The sequence below is a fragment of the Molossus molossus genome, unplaced genomic scaffold (genome assembly GCF_014108415.1).
Source record: "Molossus molossus isolate mMolMol1 unplaced genomic scaffold, mMolMol1.p scaffold_m16_p_4, whole genome shotgun sequence".
NCBI classification, from domain to species: domain Eukaryota; kingdom Metazoa; phylum Chordata; class Mammalia; order Chiroptera; family Molossidae; genus Molossus; species Molossus molossus.
In genome coordinates this window covers 81,629,996-81,648,988 of record NW_023425377.1, presented here as the reverse complement: position 1 = coordinate 81,648,988, position 18,993 = coordinate 81,629,996, and the positions used below count along the sequence as shown (strand labels likewise).

General features: G+C 52.7%; 1 protein-coding gene across 4 annotated transcripts; it reads right to left on the bottom strand.

The window, feature by feature from the left end:
* Positions 1-227: 227 nt before the first annotated feature.
* Positions 228-18,744, bottom strand: MED16 (mediator complex subunit 16). 4 transcript variants are annotated; one of them, XM_036240496.1, is made up of 15 exons: positions 18,636-18,744; positions 16,660-16,832; positions 14,462-14,569; positions 13,994-14,163; positions 11,646-12,077; positions 10,624-10,729; positions 8,594-8,749; positions 7,678-7,889; positions 6,714-6,920; positions 5,696-5,906; positions 5,045-5,178; positions 4,745-4,937; positions 3,610-3,826; positions 1,774-1,857; positions 228-633 (listed from the first exon to the last, which is right to left on the bottom strand). In XM_036240496.1, the coding sequence occupies exons 2-15, from the start codon at positions 16,790-16,792 to the stop codon at positions 507-509; spliced, it is 2,490 nt and encodes an 829-aa protein (XP_036096389.1). In that variant the 5' UTR covers positions 16,793-16,832; positions 18,636-18,744; the 3' UTR covers positions 228-506. The 4 variants fall into 4 exon arrangements, with proteins under 4 accessions (XP_036096389.1, XP_036096390.1, XP_036096392.1 ...); XM_036240497.1 differs by having other exon boundaries at positions 16,660-16,851; positions 18,636-18,652; XM_036240499.1 differs by lacking the exon at positions 11,646-12,077.
* Positions 18,745-18,993: the final 249 nt, after the last annotated feature.

Genomic DNA, 18,993 nt, shown 5'->3' with positions numbered 1-18,993 from the left:
CTGGGTAGAGATGCAGCTGTGAGATGGGTCTCACTTCCTGGGATGTACCATTAGGCTCTGGGAGAAAAATGGTGCCACTGGGCTGAGGAGCACAACTGGAGGCTTCAGGCTATATCTTCACGTGTCCCACCTCACAGGGATGCTGGCCTTGGCTGATGAGGCCCCAAAAGTCACACTTAAAGGATGAATTTTTTTTTTTACTTTAACTTTTATTGATTTTTAGAGAGAGAGGAAAAGAGAGAAACACTGATTTGTTATTCCACTTATTTACACATTCCTTGGCTGAGTCTTGTATGTGGCCCTGACCAAGGACTGAACCCGCAACCTTGGGAGTATGGGGACAATGCTCTAACCAACTGAAATACCCAGCCAGGACCAAGAATGACTATTTTTTAATGTACCCGATAAAGGTCCCAAGTATGTGGAATTCTGTTACTGGCAAAGGAACAATGTTACTCTCCTATAAAATCCATCAGGAATCTATTTACAGGGTTTGGAGGCCCCAGTCAGGGGCAGCTGAGGGGCATCCGCCGCCAGAGCCCTCCACACAGGCAGTTCTTGATCCAGCGCTGTTCCCACTGTTTGACGGCTGTTGTCTTGTTGGGTGACTTGAGCATGGTAACACAGCCACACCTGCAGGCAGAGCTGGGCTGGAGTAGGTCCTGGGGGGGGCCCTCTCCCATCTGCCACTGGGCCCTTGCACATGCTGTTCCCCCACCAGGAATGTTATTCCCTACACTGTCCCACATACTGAGGTAACTCCTCCACATCCTCCCATCCAGGTTCTGATATCACCTCCTCACCTCCCTGAGTGAACAAAGCAGGGGGAGGGGCTCTAGTCCTGGCGTGAACGCTCCCTAGTGGTATGACTGTGGGAGTCAGAACCTATGTCTGGCCCGGGCCAGTTTGGCTCAGCAGTTAAGAGAGTCGGCCCGAAGTCCAGAGAAACCCAGGTTCAGTTCTCACTAAGGACACGTACCTCAGTTGCAGTTTGTTCCTGGCCCAGTTGGGGTCGTGTGGGTGGCAGCCAATAGATGTGTCTCTCTCACATCGATGTTTCTCTCTCTCTCTTCTTCCCTCTCTCCCTCCTGCTCTATCTTCAGATGAATGCAAAAATGTCCTCGGTGGAGGATTATAAATAAATAAAGTTGTTAAAAAAAACAAAACCTGCCCTGGCCGGTTTGGCTCAGTGGTTGGAGCGTTGGCCTGCGGTCTGGAGAGACCCGGGTTCGGTTCCCACTAAGGGCGCGTACCTCGGTTGCAGTTTGTCCCCGGCCCTGTTTGGGTCGTGTGGGTGGCAGCCACTCGATGTGTCCCTTTCGCATCGATGTTTCTCTCTCTCTTCCTCCCACTCTATCTGAGCAAAATATCAAAAAATGTCCTCGGGTGAGGATAAAAAAAAAACAAAAAACAAAACCTACATCCGGGGTTGTGTGGCAGTAATCAGGGCCATGTTTGCAAAGTGCCTGTGTAGAGCCCAGGACCCACACTGCTGTGGTCATTGCGTTATTCTTGTACTTGAATTACTGGGAGTGTGGCCACCTGATCACCATCGATGCCCAAGGAAAGGAAGCCCAGGACTTCTCAAGGCATCTCATTCCATACAGAAACCGCCTGGTGTGCCCTCTCAGCAGCCCCACAAGGAGGGCATGTCCACAGGTGGGGAAAATGAGGCTCACAGAGAAAAAACCTCTCACCCCGAGGTTACTGGGCGGCAGAGTGGGGACAGTGTGTGCTGCAGGATTGACAAAGGATCCACAGTGGGTGGCTCACCTCGTACAGGCCTTGCACTCCTCCGTGGGGTGGGCTCCCAGGTGCAGCCTTCGCAGGTGGTCGATCTTGGGCTGGCCCGTTGCCCTGGCAGATGAAAGGGGAGAGCAGAAGGGATCAGGGGGCCCCACCCACAACACACAAACACATAGACAGATGCATGTACATAGGCACATAGGCAAGTATCTGCACACATGCATACACAGATGCATGCACACACCTGTAAATGTGTATACACACACATGTAACACACCCACTGTGGCAAACACAAGGAGTGTGTGTGTGGGTGTGCACCTACACTCCCTCTACACACAGAGACACCTTGTCCCGGATGGTGCCAGACCCCCCTGGATGACCCCAGAGAACCTGGCAGTAGGAGTCCCTGCAGGAGCAGACTGGTGGCTGGAGCAAGACAGTTGGTTATATTCGGGTGAAACATGTTTGAAAGTTTCCAGAACGAAGGGTTCAAAACCTCCCTATGACCAGCATATTCAATTCATAAAGTCTTTTCTGAAGCCCAAACACAGAGGGAAGACTGATTAATCAGCCTGTATCCCACCATGACACAAGAAAGGAAATGCAGGGAGGTCCCAGAGGTGGGACCACAGGGGTGTGAAAGGTCTTCCTCTTACTCATCTGTTTTATGTATTTTTTTATCCTCACTGAAGGATATATATATATGTTTCTTTTATCCTCACCCGAAGACATTTTTTGTATTTATCTTCAGATAGAGTGAGAAGGGGGAGGAGAAACACTGATGTGAGAGAGACACATCGAGTGGCTGCCACCCACATGACTCCAACCAGGGCCGGGGACAAACTGCAACTGAAGTACATGCCTTTAGCGGGAACCAAACCCGGGACTCTCTGGTCTGCGGACAAATGCTCTAACCACTGAGCAAAACCCGCCAGGGCTATTTACTGATTTTTTTAAAGAGAAAGGGAGAGAGAGAAACATCGATGTGGGAAACATCAATCAGTTGCCTCCTATACATGCCCCGACCAGGGACTGAACCCACCAACTGAGATATGTGCCCTGACAGTGAATGAAACCCACAACCTCTGGTGTATGGGATGATGCTCCAACCAACTGAGCCACCTGGCCAGGACTTACTCATCTGTTTTCTGGAACTCCCACCCAAAGTAACAGGTTACTTGAGGAGGTCACATGTGTTTCCTAATCTAATGAGTACTGAACAGGGGTGGGAGCCTGATGGGTCCTGGTGCAGAGTGGCCCAGCCACTTCCTGGTTGTGACCCTGGCTCAGTGATTGCACCTTTTTGAGCTGTTCACTTGTCTGTGAGATGGGGACAAAACCCCACTACATGATACTGTGGAGAGTAAAGGGTTAAATTAGTGGCTTGGGCTATCCAGACCCCTATTCCAAAGACAGGGCTGGCCCTTGACTGCAAAAGTTCACCTCAGCCCTGCAAAGGTACTGCCTGATTTAGTGTCTACTGGGGCCCTGGGCCAGGCCATGTATCAGCCTGACCTCTGCAGAGGCTGGAGCCCACGTAACCATGGTCAATCATGTGGGCACTGCATGCAAGAGGTGACAGACCAGGGGAAGGAGGATGTTACACAGATATCCAAGTGCACAAATCTGTAAAGATTGAGGTGATGGTGGAGGGAAGAGACAGGTACTAGGAGGCAGGGGGAATTCAGTGCCTAAGGGAGGGACGTCTGCCTAGCATTTAGATCAAGCTCAGAAGGAAGCAGTAAGTACAACATAGGTAAAGGCCCGGAGGCAGAGACATAAAGGAGTCAGGTAGGTTTGGGGGAACCTTTTCTCCCCCTTCCGGAAGGAACATGCAAAGGGCCCAAGGCACAGGGCACGTACCTGATAAGGCCATCCATCTGCAAGGTGGTGGTGCTGCTGGGGAGAGTGGGAGCCTTGCCGAAGTGCAGACGGAGGGGCTGCTTGGGCTGCAGGCGGCTGACCAGGCCATCACTGATGGGCAGCCAGTCCAAGCTGGGGATGAGCAGCTGGCTGGGCAGCAGGCAGCACTCGTCAACAAGTGCCTCGTCTGGCTCACTTGTGGGGCCCTCATCACGGCCTGAAGAGGGGGACCACGGGGATGTCATGGTAAGCTTGAAGCTCAGGGACCAGGTTGGGGTCCAGCTCTGACCTGACTTTTTGAGTTGACCTGGAAGCTCCTCCCCTTCTCTGGCTTGTCTTCTCTGTAAAACGGGAACCCAATCATTCGTTTAATCCTCAACCGAGAATATTTTTTTCTACTGATTTTCAGAGAGAGCGGAAGGGAAAGGTAAAAGAGAGAGAAACAGTCTGGCCAGTGTGGCTCAGTGAATTGAGCATCGTCCCATGGACTGAAAGGTCCCAGTTTGATTCCCAGTCAGGGCACATGCCCGGTGCAGGCGCAATCTCTGGTATGGGGTGTGCAGGAGGGAGCTGATCAATGTTCCTCTCACATCGATGTTTCTCTCTCTCTCTCCCTTCCTTTCTCTCTAAAACAATCAAAACAAACATCAAAAAAGAGAGAGAAAAACACCGATGTGAGAGAAGCACATCAATCGGTTGCCTTGCGCATGTGCCCTAACCAGGATCAGGGATCAAACCTGCAACCCAGGTATGTGCCCTAGACTGGGAATTGAACCAGCGACACTTTGGTCCGCAGGCCAATGTTTTAACCATTGAGATACATTGGCCAAGGCCCAATCATTCATTTAAAAAACATTCAGTGAGTACTGGATGCCTTCTTGGGAACAGGGCTACAAGAATGACAGAACCTGGCCCTGCAGAAATACATGGCATGGTGACATGAGACAAGTCACCAGGTGCCTAATAATGACGGAGGAGCACCCACCCTGTGCTTGAACCTGTGCTGGGTGCTCAGGAAACAGTGGAGACCAAGACAGAGCTGGTTTGACTTGTGGAAGCTTATATTCTGGTGGGGGTACTCAGCTAGGGTTTGTATGTTGGTGGGGGGCTGGGAGCAGAGGGCTGGGCATCTCACAGCAAATCCAGAGCTTGGTGAGCAGTCGGAAGAGTAGGGACATGCTGTCCTGGGTGTCAGAGGTGGCCGTGTACACAGGCAGGCAGCTGGGCTTCAGCAGGCCCCAGATGCGAATGACCACCATCAGCTCCCGCAGCATGCCAAGTGAGGTGCCATCCCGCAGGAAGCTATGTCCGGGCCGCAGTGGGGCGCCCTGTAGGAAAAGGCACTCAGATGGTGTATTTAAATGTATGTTGCATTCTCAGACCTCCATGGATGCTGGGGGAGGGGACTTCAAGGAAGGTTGGGAAGGATACACACCTGGTTGGGCAGGCTGGCCAACAGGTAGAGCACGAAGTCGCCCACCCACTGCAGGAGCTGCTGCAGGGCCTGAAGTGTGTTCATGTCCAGGACAAACTCCTCAGTCTTGAGGTTGATCATGACCTTGTCGATGTCTGGAAGGGGAAGGTGGTCAGGGGTAGCTGGGCCCCAATGTGCACAGGGACCGACCCTGCTTTGTGCCATGGGTTCCTCATCAGCCACCAGCATCCACTGTGAGCTGGGTCTGGATGAGGTCAACCCAACTCCGTGAATGAGCAAGTGGGCAGGATGGCGGAGCTGGGGACCTTGGAAGAAAGGGCTGGCCCCAAAGCAATGGGGTGTCCATTACCAGCACTCAGGATGACCCTAATGCCCCTTGGGCTGACCTGTGTCAGGCCCCCTGCACCTCCTCCCCAGCATGGCTAATGGGACTCCACCTGACTCATCTTTTGTTCCCCTCTGGTTAACATCTGTCACCAGCTCCAGGCCAGACCTGAGGGCCAATACCTCCAACTCCTTCAGGTACCACCCCCACACCTGGCATCCAGTAAACCCCCAGTGGAGTGTTCGGGTGGAATTTAGGATATTGGCACACACAACTGTGCATGTGCAGCAGCTCTCAGCGGCCTGCTGGGTGGGTGCGAGACCCACCAACATCTGTGATCTTGGCACAAATCTCGGTCAGCCGGTCACCGGGACTCTTGTCGGGCGTGTTGAGGATGTGCGGGCGCAGCAAGGACTTAAGTGTGGAGCTGATGGCGATGAGAAAGAGCTTGGCATGGTAGTCGCACACAAGGGTCACGGTGCAGGGTGAAAGCTTGCAGAGTGAAGCCTTCATGGCCAGGATCCGGGTGGAGAGGACCTGGGGAGTGTGCAGCGTGAGCAGGGACATCCGCCTGAGGGGCCTAGGAAAGACGCTTTTACCACAGTGTGTAGCTGGGCTGGGCAAGCTGAGGCAACCTGCTTAATGTCTCTGGGCCTTACCTCTTATGGCAGAATCAGATAACCTATCTCACAGGATGGGGAGGGGTGTCAACTTGAGAGTGGCCCTGCCCCCAGGGGACACTGGGGCCTAGTCTGGGGACATCTGTGGTTGTCACACTGGGGGTGCTCCTGGCATTGAGTGGGTGGGGGCAAGGAATGCTGTACAATACCCCACTGTGGCAGGACAGCTCCCCCCCAGAGAGACCTGGCCCAGGTGTCAGCAGTGCCAAGGGGAGAGCTGGCCTCATGGGAAGAGTTAATGCACTAAAACATTAAAATGCTTTGGGTTAGGGTTCCTAAGCAATGATTTTATTTCCATGGTGATTAGCTGTGAACCCTGCTGCATCCTCACATTCTCCCTAATAATCTCACTCATGTCCTTTCAGGATGCTCTTGTGAAGGGAACCTTTTCCCCCATTTTACTGTCTTACTGGTCACTGCTGACACAGAGGGAAGCTACCCACTTCTGAAAATGTTCTCTGTGCAGCTTCCATGCCGAGGTCCCCAGCTTTGCATGCAGGCATACTCATGCACTCTGAGCTGCTTGAGAAGACACGCCCCACTAGTGGCAGAGGCAATGGCCCCAGAAGTTCACGGGTCACCCGCAGGGCTCTGACTCTCCAGGACCACTAGGTAAAGAGGGAGGGGGCATCCTGTCAGGTGATGGCACATGGCCCCAGGCTACCTGCTGAAGGGCAGCTTTCTGGCGCGTGTACTCCTCGTGTAGCCGCTCCACCAGACTCTGCACCATGGTGGGCTGCACATGCAGCAGGATGTCCCACCAGTCATAGCCGGTTACCATGCAGTACTCCAGCAGGAACAGCAAGTGCCGCAGTGCCAGGTTCACATCCAGTGTGTGGCCCATGGATGGTGAGATGCGCAGCATGCTCAGCTGTGGGAGAGGGGACAGCTGGTGAGGCCATGGAGGGAGTGCTGGGCAGATGAGGTTCCTAGCCCCGCCTAAGGCTCAGGGCACCATGCTCCCTCTCAGGGCCTCATGGTCCTGCTGCCCTGTGGGCAGCCAGAGCCTGGCACGTGGAAGTGTTAATGGGTTTGAGGGAGCCATGCAGTGCTTCCCAAAAACAGCCCGAGAGGCTGCCCTAAACCTATAGGCACATTTAGGGTTACTGGACCCTACATTTAGACTCCATGATGGACACAAACCCATGGGGGGTGGGCGTGGGGATCCCTCCAGATACAGACATGGTTCCCCAGGGAAGCTGAGCACCTCACCTAAGTACAGGCCTGTGCAACAGCAGATGGGCAAGGCCCCCACATGCAGGTGCTGAGGAAATGGACCAGGATTCACATGGAAGCCAAAAACAAAAGGCAGGTGCCCAAAAGTGACTAGATGAAGCCGACTTCCTCCAGGGAAGCTAGAGTTGGGGTGGAGGTTGCTCCCCTCACACACATTTGGGATGGGTGAGCCCCAAACCACAAGAGGCCCACCATCTCGTGTCCAGCTGGCTGCCCCCACAGCCAATATCCCCTCTTCCTTTGCTAATAGCCCATGAGAGTCAGCGGAGCAAGCCACCACCAGCTCAGGCTGATGCCTGTGGCTTCTTTGCAGCTGGCACTATGTTTTGGCTGATGTGAACAAACACACAACTTCTAGGGGGCGGCTTTGGAGTGCCCAGGACAGGGTTTACCTTCCCATGGTTATCAATGCCCACAAGGGCCAGAGAAGTCCAGGACAACTGCATGGCCTTGAAGTGGACGGCGGGGCCTGTGGTCCGAGGGCGTTTGATAGCTGGCTCATCCATGGAGCGTGGAGCTGTGGAGCTGTAGAAGATGGCCATGGTCTGCAGTGACAACCGGTGTACGATGTGGACACTACCATCATGAAAGGCCAGGGCCAGCCCTAGGGTCGGGCACATGCAGGGTCAAAAAGAGCCTGGAAGACACCCACAGGCGTCTGTGGGGCTGCTCAGTTCTGAACAATGGGAAGTGATGGCCCTAGGGATGGGGAGCCCAAATAACAAAAGGCCCACCACATCGTGTGACAGCCACTACCTCCTCTTCCTTTACTATCAGCCCATGAGAGTCAGTGGAGCCAGCCATCCCCAGCTCAGGCTGCATGTCCCCGGCTCCCTTCCAGCTGGCACTATGTTTTGGCTGATGTGAACAAAGGCACAACTTCCAAGGGGACTAGGTGGAGGGGATAGGAGCATACACAGGACCTCATGGCAGGAAGAGAGGTCAGGGACTCCTTGAGCCCAAAGCTTGTAGTGAAAGTGTAACAGGGTTGGGGGATGACTGTTATCCATTCCAGTGCTTCCAGACTGACTCACTCATGGTTACTGAACCCAGGATCAATGTCTCAGCTGCTACAAGGGGGCGCTGCTTATCTGGAAAGTTTGCCTCCAAGTTTCCAACTTCTGCCTTATTGGTTTCTAACAGCTCTTTACATGTTAAAGATGCAGCTTTTCATAAGCCAGCCTCATAGCCCTTTGAGCTTGTCGGATTCTGAAAGTGGGACTACCTCCTCACTGGGACCTGACTTGAGGCCAGGAGGCAGCTCCCATGGCCCTAAGACCTAAGACCCTAGCTCAGAGCCCACCATACCAAGGCCAGGATAGAACTGTGTGTCGCTGGCCACCTTCAGGTCAGTGTTTGTGAGGGAGATGGGCAGCTTGGGTAGTGCCACGGCAGACACTCGGTCCAGGTCGTTGGTGGCCGACAGGATCCGCCATTTGAGAATCATGGGCTGCTTGTCACCAACTGAAAAGGGAGCAGGGACACAGGACAGCAATGGAATGAAGACAAGACAAACACCACAATGCTGGGCCCTGAAAGGAACACTGGCTGAGCCTCCTTCTCTAATGCCAGGGGCCCCACCCCAGCCCTGGCCACTCAGCACATCATGCCCCAGCCAGCTGGTTAGTGCAGGACAGGCACATGACCCAAGCAACAGAACCCAGTCATGGAACTTCCTGGGGATGGGGAGGAGGCACCCTCTGGGAAGCTGTCAGCTGGCGGTAACTGGTGCCTACTTGATGGACCCAACACACTGAGAAGGGGGTCACCACTCCCCAGATCCTGCTGCCACACATACCCTAAAACTTCCCACATGACTTAGCCATCTTGGTTTGGTTTTGTTCCTTATGATCTAAGAAATCCTAGGTGAGACCCCAGCTCTTCCCACCAGACAGGATGTATCTCCTCCCTGCACCCACACCCTTGGCATGATGGTGAAGCCCCTGCAACAAGAAGTCGAATGATTTCTGTGAATCTGCACTTGGCCAATGGGCATTGGTGAACGTGATATAAGTAGACGATCAAACAGTGCTTGTACCAAGGATACTGAGGCAAGCAGGCTGGGCTGCGGGGGTGTGTGTTACTGGAGGATGGGCCCAGCTGGTGATCAGCAGCAGCCCAAGCTTGGAGGCTGATGGCAGGCACATAGAACCAAGTAGGTACAGCCAGGTGACTAGACCCATAATAATAATACGAGCAGTGGTTTTGAGCCTGAGTTTGGGGCTAGTTTGTCATGCAGCAAAGCTATCAGAAGGCTCATCTCTGCTACCATCTATATCCAGGTTTGTGCCCTGGGTGGCTCCTCACAGTTTATAAACTTGCTGCAAACCCAGTAAGACAGTCTCGGCAAATGCTTCTCCCCCCAGGGGAAACTGAAGTCCAGAGAGGTCAGAGTGGAATTCAGTATTTGACATGGAAGACACTAGAGTGTAAAGGTAATAACCACAGTAGACTTCCAGGGACAGTTTGTGGGCTGGGAATCGTGCCCAGCCATTTAAACCCTCCCTTCCCCCTGACTGGTGCACACCGAGGTTGATGCAGCCCTGCCTGCCTCCTGTGGGGCCACCAGCCACTGTCCAAAAGCTCCCCGAGATGCCTGTCCAGGGACAGGGCAATGTGACCTCTTCACATTAATTACTCTGCAACCATAATAGAAAGCTTATATAAGCACCTTGAGTACGAATAGAGTCACAAGGGGCCTCTTGACATGGCTTCATTAGCGGCTTTCACTTAGCACCCCCGCAACATCCAACCCCCCCAGGGTCCATTAGCACTAATCAGCAAAAAGCAGAGCTTTCCTCTGCCAGGAAAACATCTGCATCTGTGTCTCAAGGCACGTTTACCCCCCACAGCCCCATCATCAGGGGAGGAAAACCAGTCACTTTTCCAGCTTCCCACTGACTTCAGGCCAGGCCAGCGTCTCAGGGTCTGTACTAAGGAGGGGGCGCTGATCTTGGGGCCACCCTGAGCCATGGGGTCTCTCCGTGGGTGAAAGGATAGGGGGAGAAGAAGGGGAGCTGGTGGGCATGTTCTTGGAAAATTCAGTTAATCCTTTCAGCCACCGTTTCCTCACTCTAAACCTGGGTTTCTGGAAGATTCCATGGCTTTTAAGATTAAGTACCTCCCTGCAGCCCAGGCTCCTTTGCTGAGCTGGCTCTAGCTCTTGGCCTGTACCCCTGAACTTCTGGGCTGCCGTTCCTGTACCAACCTCACGCTCCCCACAGGTTTCAGAGTGAGGCTGTCAGGCTGCCTGCTGGGTGACTATGGGTAAGGACTTGGCCTGAGTCCCTGTTTCCCAAAATTAAAAGTCAAATGCCCAGACCCCACCAAGGGCTCACCCACAGGAGAGATCTGCTGAAAGATGTTGTTCACGGGGAGCCCCTCCTTCCGCAGGGACCAGCACTCCACGATGCTGCTCGTCTGGCTGGATGCGCACAAGAGCACCTGGGGGGACAGTGGATAGCTTGATGAGGTCTTGGGCATCCATACCTCATGGGGGGCACTTGCTCTAACTCAGGCTCAAATGCTGGTCTGCCTGATCCAGCCACCTCCCCTCCCTAGGCCTCCATCTCCTCAGTTGCTCATACTGGCCCTCACCTCACAGCCATTGTGGACTTGAACCCAAGCCTCCCTATCTGCCATCCTGCTGCAACAGCACTCACCACCCTCCCTGGTGCTTTGGATCTTACTGCTGCATAGGTATGATGGGAACATAGTGACCTAATGGGATCAGCCGAACAAAGCCCCAAAGATGATCCTGTCCTGGTCTAAGGACCTGTAGACATGTCACCTCACATGATAAAGGGATTTTGCAAGTGAGATTAAGTCAAGGACTCTGAGATACAGACAATCCTGATTCCCTGGGGAGCCCACTGTCATCACGGGGTCCTCAAAAGAGGAGGCAGGCCCAGCTGGTGTGGCTCAGTGGATTGAGCGTTGTCCCATGGACTGAGGTCCCAGTTCGATTCCTGGTCAAGGCAAATGCCCAGGTTGCGGGCTTGACTCCCAGTAGGGGGCGTGCAGGAGGTAGCCAATAAGGGTATCTTTCTCACATCGATGTTTCCATCTCTCCCTTCCTCTTTCCAAAAATCAATAAAAACACATTTAAAAAAAGAGGCAGAAGGGTCAGAAATGGAAGAGGCTGTGCTACTTGGCTGTGATGATGGAGGAAGGTGCTATGAACTAGGGATATGGCACCTCTAGAAACTGAAAAAGATTGAAAACGGTTTTCCTTGGAGCCTCTGGAGGACTGGTCCTGCCTACACCTGGGTTTAGACCTGTGAGACCCATGTCAGACTCTCCATCCAGGACTGGAAATAAGAAGTGTGTGGCATTGCAGCCACATCCTGGGTGGCCTCACCTGCTCGGACATGTCGCGGGCCAGGAATTTGAGGTGGGTGATGGCAGGAAACTTGTCCTTGCGGTTGAGGTCGGTGGTGCAGCGCATGAAGAGCGAGGGCAGGATCTCAGTGTCGATGCGACACTTCTCGCTGACCACGCTCACACACACCTTGTAGAACTGCACAGGGGAGGCACTGCTGCCATCTGCCGTGGCCACCACGATGTTGCCGCCACCAGTGAAAGCAATGTCTGCCAGGGCAACTCGGCCACGCAGCCGGCATAGGCTCTCCGTCGATGTCAGCACCTGCCCACTGGGCTTGAGTAGGGACACGGTGACCAGGCCACTGACTGTCACTGCAATCCAGCCCTCCATAGGCTTGCCTCCAAACAGTGTGAGCGACGGTGAGAACTTGACACGGGAGAACTTCTCCCCGAAGCTGGAGGCACCTGACTGCAGGGAAGTGAGTGAGGGTTCTTAGTGTTGATGCCACCCCCACCTTGGCATTAGGAAAGATGCCCTGTTGCGCTGCTGGGTTGTTACCCAACAACCCCCTTCTGGGAGTCACACCCACTGAAACACACAGGAACAATGAAGCAGAAGCTATGAGATTGTGGACTTGAATTCAAATCCTGCCTCAAGTTATGATTTATGTGCAACAAAATTCACTCTTTTTTAAGCATATGATTCCATGGACCTTGACAAATGTATTGTCATGGGAAACCGCTAAAATCATGACCAGAATCCACTCCCCTCAAAAGCGCCCTCATGTCCCTTAGCAGTCAGTTCCCATCTGCCACACCCTGGGTTCCTGGTTGTGTCATTAGTTTTGCCTTTTCTAGAATTTTACCCAAGTGGAACCGGTGTGTAGCCTTTATGCCTGGCTTCTTTCACTCAGAATAACGGCTTTGAGCTTTGTCTGTGCTGTTTAATCACTCAAACAGTGCTGAGCTGGAGGTTACACAGGGTTTCTCTAAGTCGTCTGAGAGTATCGGTACCCTCCTCTCTGGTGAGCTGGAATGGAATGCAGGTTCCTGGGCCTCTGACCTGTGCCAGGCCCCAGGCTGACACCTCTCATGCATTCTGTCAATGAATCCTCACCATGAAGCATCACCAAACCCACTTGATAATAAGCAAAGTGATGCACAGAGGCATGAAGTCAAGATTTGAACTCAGGTGCCCTTGACCCAGGAGGCTCTCAGTCTTAACTATGACACTGGGCTGAACCACAGGGTATAGAGAGGAATTCTGAAATATTACTGAATCAAAATGTGGACTGGGTTCGCAGGACAGCAACCACCAGTTAAATGGGAGATTCACTGAGGACAGCAGCCATCAGTTAAATAGGTGGCCCATTGAAAGCACAAGTGCTGTCCGGCCAGTGTGGCTCAGCGGATTGAGCATCGTCCCATGGACTGAAAGGTCCCAGTTCAATTCCTGGTCAGGGCACATGCCCAGGGTGTGGGCTCAATCCCCAGTTGGGGGGGTGTGCAGGAAGCAGCTGATCGATGTTTCTCTCTCTCTCTCTCTCTCTCTCCCTTCCTAACAAAAAAATCAATAAAAACGTATTTTAAAAAATATATAAATAGCCCTGGCCGGTTTGGCTCAGCAGTTAGAGCGTCAGCCTGTGGTCCAGAGAGACCTGGATTTGGTTCCCGCTAAGGGCACGTATCTCGGTTGCAGTTTGTCCCCGGCCCTGGTTGGTTGTGCGGGTGGCAGCCACTCAATGTGTCCCTTTCACGTCGATGTTTCTCTCTCTCTCTCTCTCTTCCTCTCTCTCCCTCCCACTCTATCTGAACAAAAAATAGAAAAAAAATATCCTCGGGTGAGGATAAAAAAAAGTGTGTGTGTGTGTGTGTGTGTGTATATATATATATATATATATATATATATATATATATATCCCTGGCTGGTTTGGCTCAGCGGTTAGAGCGTTGGCCTGCGGTCCAGAGAGACCCTGGTTCAGCTCCCACTAAGGGCATGTACCTTGGATGCAGTTTGTCCCCGGCCCTGGTTGGGTCATGCAGGAGGCAGCCACTCGTGTCCCTTTCACGTTGATGTTTCTCTCTTGCGCGCTCTTCCTCTCTTTCCCTTCTACTCTATCTGAACAAAAAATGGAAAAATGTCCTCGGGTGAGAACTAAAAAATTATGTGTGTGTGTGTGTGTGTGTGTATAAATAAATAGAAAACATATTTAAAAAAAGAAAACACAAGTACCAACTGATAGCTTGAGTGAAGGTGTGAGCCAGGCCACAGCCTCAAAAAACTAGAGGATGCTGGTGGTGGAAGAGGAGGAATCAAACTGACATATAGATGGATAAAGTAAATGGCCTCATCTACCACACTTACTCACTCAGGCAAATACCCACCTTTTCCACGTGCAGTGCCAGCTTCACACCATTGTGCAGCCAAGATAGGGCCACAATGGGGTCCCCTTCCACCAGGCTTCCCACAGGGCTCTCCCAGCTGTTGGCCAGGTGGTCTGCCATGCTCCAACACTTGATTTGCCCATTGGCATCAGCTGACAGGAGCCGGGAGCCTGTGGAAAGCAAACCTGCATTTCAAACCCCCACCATGAGCAGAACTACCACCCACAGTACATCAAAGGCCTGGGAGAAGCCAGCACAGTGGAGGTAGAAATGGCTCTGAACACCAGAATAGGAAGAGCAAGAGCTGCAAAGCCATAAGTCGAAGGTTCAAGTCCCAGCTCTGACTCTGGGGACAGGACCAAGAAAATATAGAAAACATCTCTCTGGGATTCAGGGTCAAGGGTGAGCATCACCATGGTCTCCTTCAGCCACACAGGACTCTACTGACCATGCTGGCCCCACCCTTACCTGACTGGTCCCACTCAAGGCAGGTGATGGCCTCGCTGTGTTCTGAGCTGATGGAATGCACATCCCAGGGGTGCTCTGTGTCCAGAATGTGGATCAGGCGGGTCAGGTCTGCAGGGGATGGAGCACAATCAGTACAGTGACAATGACATGGCCCTGAAGTCATGGAGCAACTCAGGGAGGAACCCAGCAAATGTCCCATCCACAGGGAAATCATGGAGATGTTGCTGACCATATAGACAGCCTGGGCACTAACTAGAAACCAGCTTGTGCTCCCTCAGGAAACAAAGCAGGCCTGTGAATTTGTCACCAGTGTGTCTACACTCACTTTTTTTTTTTTCAGACAGAGTGGAAGGGACAGAGGGGAAGAGAGAGAAAAACATCAATGTGACAGGGACACACTGACTGGCTGTCTCCTGAACGACCGCAATTAGAGCTGGGAATTAAACCCATGACCCTTTGGTCCACATGCTGATTCTCTAACCACTGAGCAAACTGGCCATGGTTACACCCCCATTTTTGAGAGACCCAGAAAACAGAATGGGAAAAGAATGACCCCAAAATGCTAACAGTGGGCTTCTCTCCATCAAAGATAATAGGTGGTTCTCTTTATCTTAAATTTCTGTGCTTTTCTAATTTTCTCTAACGAGTGTACATTACTCAAATGATGGAAAGAAGACAGCAGTGGTGGTCCTGCACCTTAGAGGCTTTCAAAAGTCAAAAGTGACATGTGCCCTGGTTGATGTTGCTAAGTGGTTAGAGTACTGGCCCAAGCACAGAGGGGTTGCAGGTTCGATCCCCAGCTTGGTCAGGGTGTGTGTGGGAGGCAACCACTTGATGTGTCTCTCTCACACTGATGTTTCTCTCTCTCTCATTCCCTCCTTCCCTTCCACTCTCTCTAAAAATCAATGGAAAAAATATCCTTGGGTGAGGATTAACTGGAAAAAAAAGTAACGTGCTCAGGCTGGTGTGGTTCAGTTGGTTTGGCATTGTCCTGTCATACTGAAAGGTTGCTGGACTAATTCCTGGTCAGGGCACATGTCCGGGTTGCCAATTCCCGGTAGGGGGTGTGAGGAGGCAGCCGATAGATGCTTTGCTCTCACATCGACATTTCTCTCTCTCCCCCTCCCTTCTTCTTTCTCTAAAAATCAATATTAATATATTTTTTAAAAAGTGACATGTGTCCTGGTCAGTTTGACTCAGCGGTTACAGTGTCAGCCCGTGGACCAGAGAGTCCTGGGTTCGGTTCCCACTAAGGGCATGTGCCTCGGCTGCAGTTTGTCCCTGGCCCCAGTTGGGGTCGTGTGGGTGGCAACCAGTCAATGTGTCTCTCTCACATCAATGTTTCTCTCTCTCTCTTCCTCCCTTTCTCCTTCCCGCTCTATCTAAAGATAAATGCAAAAATGTCCTCAGGTGAGGATAAATAAATAATAATAAATTTTTTAAAAAAGTGACATGTACCCTGGCCAGTTTGGCTAAGTGGTTAGAGCTCGGCCCACAGACCAATGAATCGCAGGTTCGATTCGGTCAAGGACACGTACTTTGGTTGGGGTTCATTCCCGGACCTGGTTGGGACTGTGTGGGAGGCAACCAGTCGATGTGTTCCTCTCACGTCGATGTGTCTCTCTTTCTCCCTCTCCTTCCCACTCTATCTGAAGATAAATGGAAGAATATCCTCACGTAAGGATTTAAAGTAAAATAAAAAAAATGACATGTAAAGTATGGAAACTGAGGCATGAATCTCCAACAAGCCTGAGTAAAAAAAATGCCCACCCTGGTTCCTTCTATCCCGCAGGGGTGATCCCAGTGTCCCCCAGGCACCAGGTGTAGAAGAGCACCATCAAGCAGCCATCAGTTAAATGGGTGGCTCACTGAGGAGAGAAGCCACCAGTTAAATGGGAGGTGGTTCACCAACTGCAGGCATCAGTTAAATGGAAGGCTCACTGAAGACAGCAGCCATCAGTTAAATGCATCTACCCTTTGCACTCCTGAAAGGCTGGGGCCCTCATCACCTCCCAGTTATAAATGAGGAAGGCCTGAAAGGGCCTGGACAGGTGGGAGGTAGCTCCCAGGCAGGCTGGAAACAAGGAGTCACCCCATGCGGTTATGTCAGGCACCATGGAGGCTAGCAGTATAACACTGTGAGGTGAGGGGAGGAAAGAAGAGGAAATGGAGGCTGGGCTGGAGGTGAAGGGTTGTACCCTGGTCATCATTCCGGAGGTCCGTGGTGAAAGCGATGAGGTTGCGGCAGGACCAGGCACAGGCCAGGGGCACTGATGGACAGTGGGTGCTCTTGGGCCACTTCTCCCACTCGCAGACATAGGCCAGATCCATGTTACCTACTTGCCACAGGTCACACACTGAGGACAGTCACCTGAGAAAGAGAACACCACCTGAAGGAGGGAGTGACAGGGAGGACTGGTTCGCCTTTGCCAAGTACCTGCAGGGTACTGAATGCCATGCTGGATGCGGGCTCACCAGAAGGAATGAAAAGGACTCAATCCCTGCCCTTGGGTCTTGTATGTGTGTGTGAAGTGGGAGGGCTGCATTTATTTTATTTTATTATTTTATTTTATTTTTATTTTTTTTCATCCTCACCCAAGAATATTTTTCTATTTATCTTCAGATAGAGTGGGAGAGAGGGCAAGAGAGAAACATCGACATGAGAGGGACACATCGACTGGTTGCCTCCCGCATAACCCGGACCAGAGCTGAGGACCAACCGCAATGGAATCAAACTAGTCAAGGGCAGAGGGCTACATTTTAAACAGAGGGCGAGGGAGGCCTCACTGGGGAAAAGACTTTTGAGCATAGGTGCAAGGGAATACACAGAGGCATGCAGATGTCTGGGGAAGAATACTGCAGGTGGAGGAAACAGCCAGGGTAAAGGCACAGCAGGTGGAACCAGCCTGGGGTGTTTAAGAAGAGGCCTGGCTATTGGGGTGAGGCTGGGAAAATGACGGGGCAGGTCATGCAAGGCCCTGTGGGCTTTCACCCTGAGTGACACAGAAGTCCCAGGAGGGCTGTGACTTATTTATTTTCGTTTTCTTGTGATCCGTTTATATTTCAACAAAATCCCTCTGCTGTATGGAGAGTGCCCTGGCCCGTTTGGCTCAGCGGTAGAGCATTGGCCCAAGGACCAATGACTTGAGGGTTCGATTCTGGTCAAGAGGGCACATACTTCCTTCCGTTATGGTTTGTCCCTGGCCCTGGTCAGGGATGGGGTGAGGTGACTGTACTGATCCAGGTGAGCAGTGGAAGCTGTGAGAAAAGGATGGACCCTGGGTCAATCCTTAAGGAGGGGCACCACTGGCAGGGCTATCGTTGGCAGACTTGGGGAGACAGGATGGGGAAAGTCAGCAGGTGGTTTTGGTGTGGGGCTTACTGACTGTAAGAATAACAATTACGGTGAACCTTTTTCTGGGCTCTCTATGTGCCTGGCATCACTTGCAGGTTGTTTCCTTTCACCATTGCGAAAGCCCAGTGAGGTTGTTAGTATGATAAACGCCATTTCCTCAATCACTACCCCCACGTCCCCAATTCTTCAGGCCCTGACCCAGAACACCAAGGCCCCACCTAAAAGCCCCTTCAACACTAAAGTTCCACTCCCAAAGCCCTCCTTCCCTATCCCCTTCGATCTTTGCTTTCCAGACCCGCTCCCAATTTGCCTCTTGAACCTCCAGGCCCATTCAAAAGTCACAGGCGTCACCCCAAAGACTCCAAACAATTCCTAGGCCCGTTCCCAAAGTCCTCCAGTCCCACCCTAGCACCTTTTGCCTGCTAGACCCTCTTCCCCTAACCTAGCGCTCCAGGTGGCGCCTCCAATTCTCCCCCTGAACTCAGGACCCAACCCGGGGTCCCCCACGCAACAGCTAGGTCCCGCCCCCAAGTCGTCATAACCCTCAAGCTCTGCCCCCAATCGGCCCCAAGCACCTCCCCTGAGAGAAACAACCCCTAGGCCCCGCCTCGATTTTCTCCGGCAGAGGACCCCGTTTCCGCAACAACCCCCCAGGCCACGCCCAGGCCGCATACCCAGCACCCTTTGCTTTCCAGACCAGCCCTCTGACCCCACAGGCCCCGCCCCGAGCCTGCGAGTCTCTGCCGGCTCCGAGAAGCGCTCCTCGGGGTTGCCCAGAGGCCGGCCGACCCCTCCGGACGCGCGTAGCCCCTTGCTCACCGGGCCGGCCCGGGCGCCGCGGCCGCAGCCCGCACTCGCCCTAGCTCCTCGGCTCCAGCGCCGCCATCTTCCCAGGGACCACCGAGTCGCCACGCAGCGCGGCCGCTTCCCACAGACTTCTGGGACGGTGGTGGCCCTGGCTCCGCCCCATTTCCGGGCTTGTTTGTATGTGAAGCTTAACAGACTGCCAGCTGCTACCTGAGTTTTATGAGTTAGGATAACCAACACTTTTTCAACTCCAGTGAAAGACCCCACTTGGCTACTCTGTGTGCTGCACTAATATCATATAAAGATGGGTTGCCGCCCTGACCAGTTTGGCTCAGCATTTGGAGCGAAATGTCAAGGGCACGTACCTGGA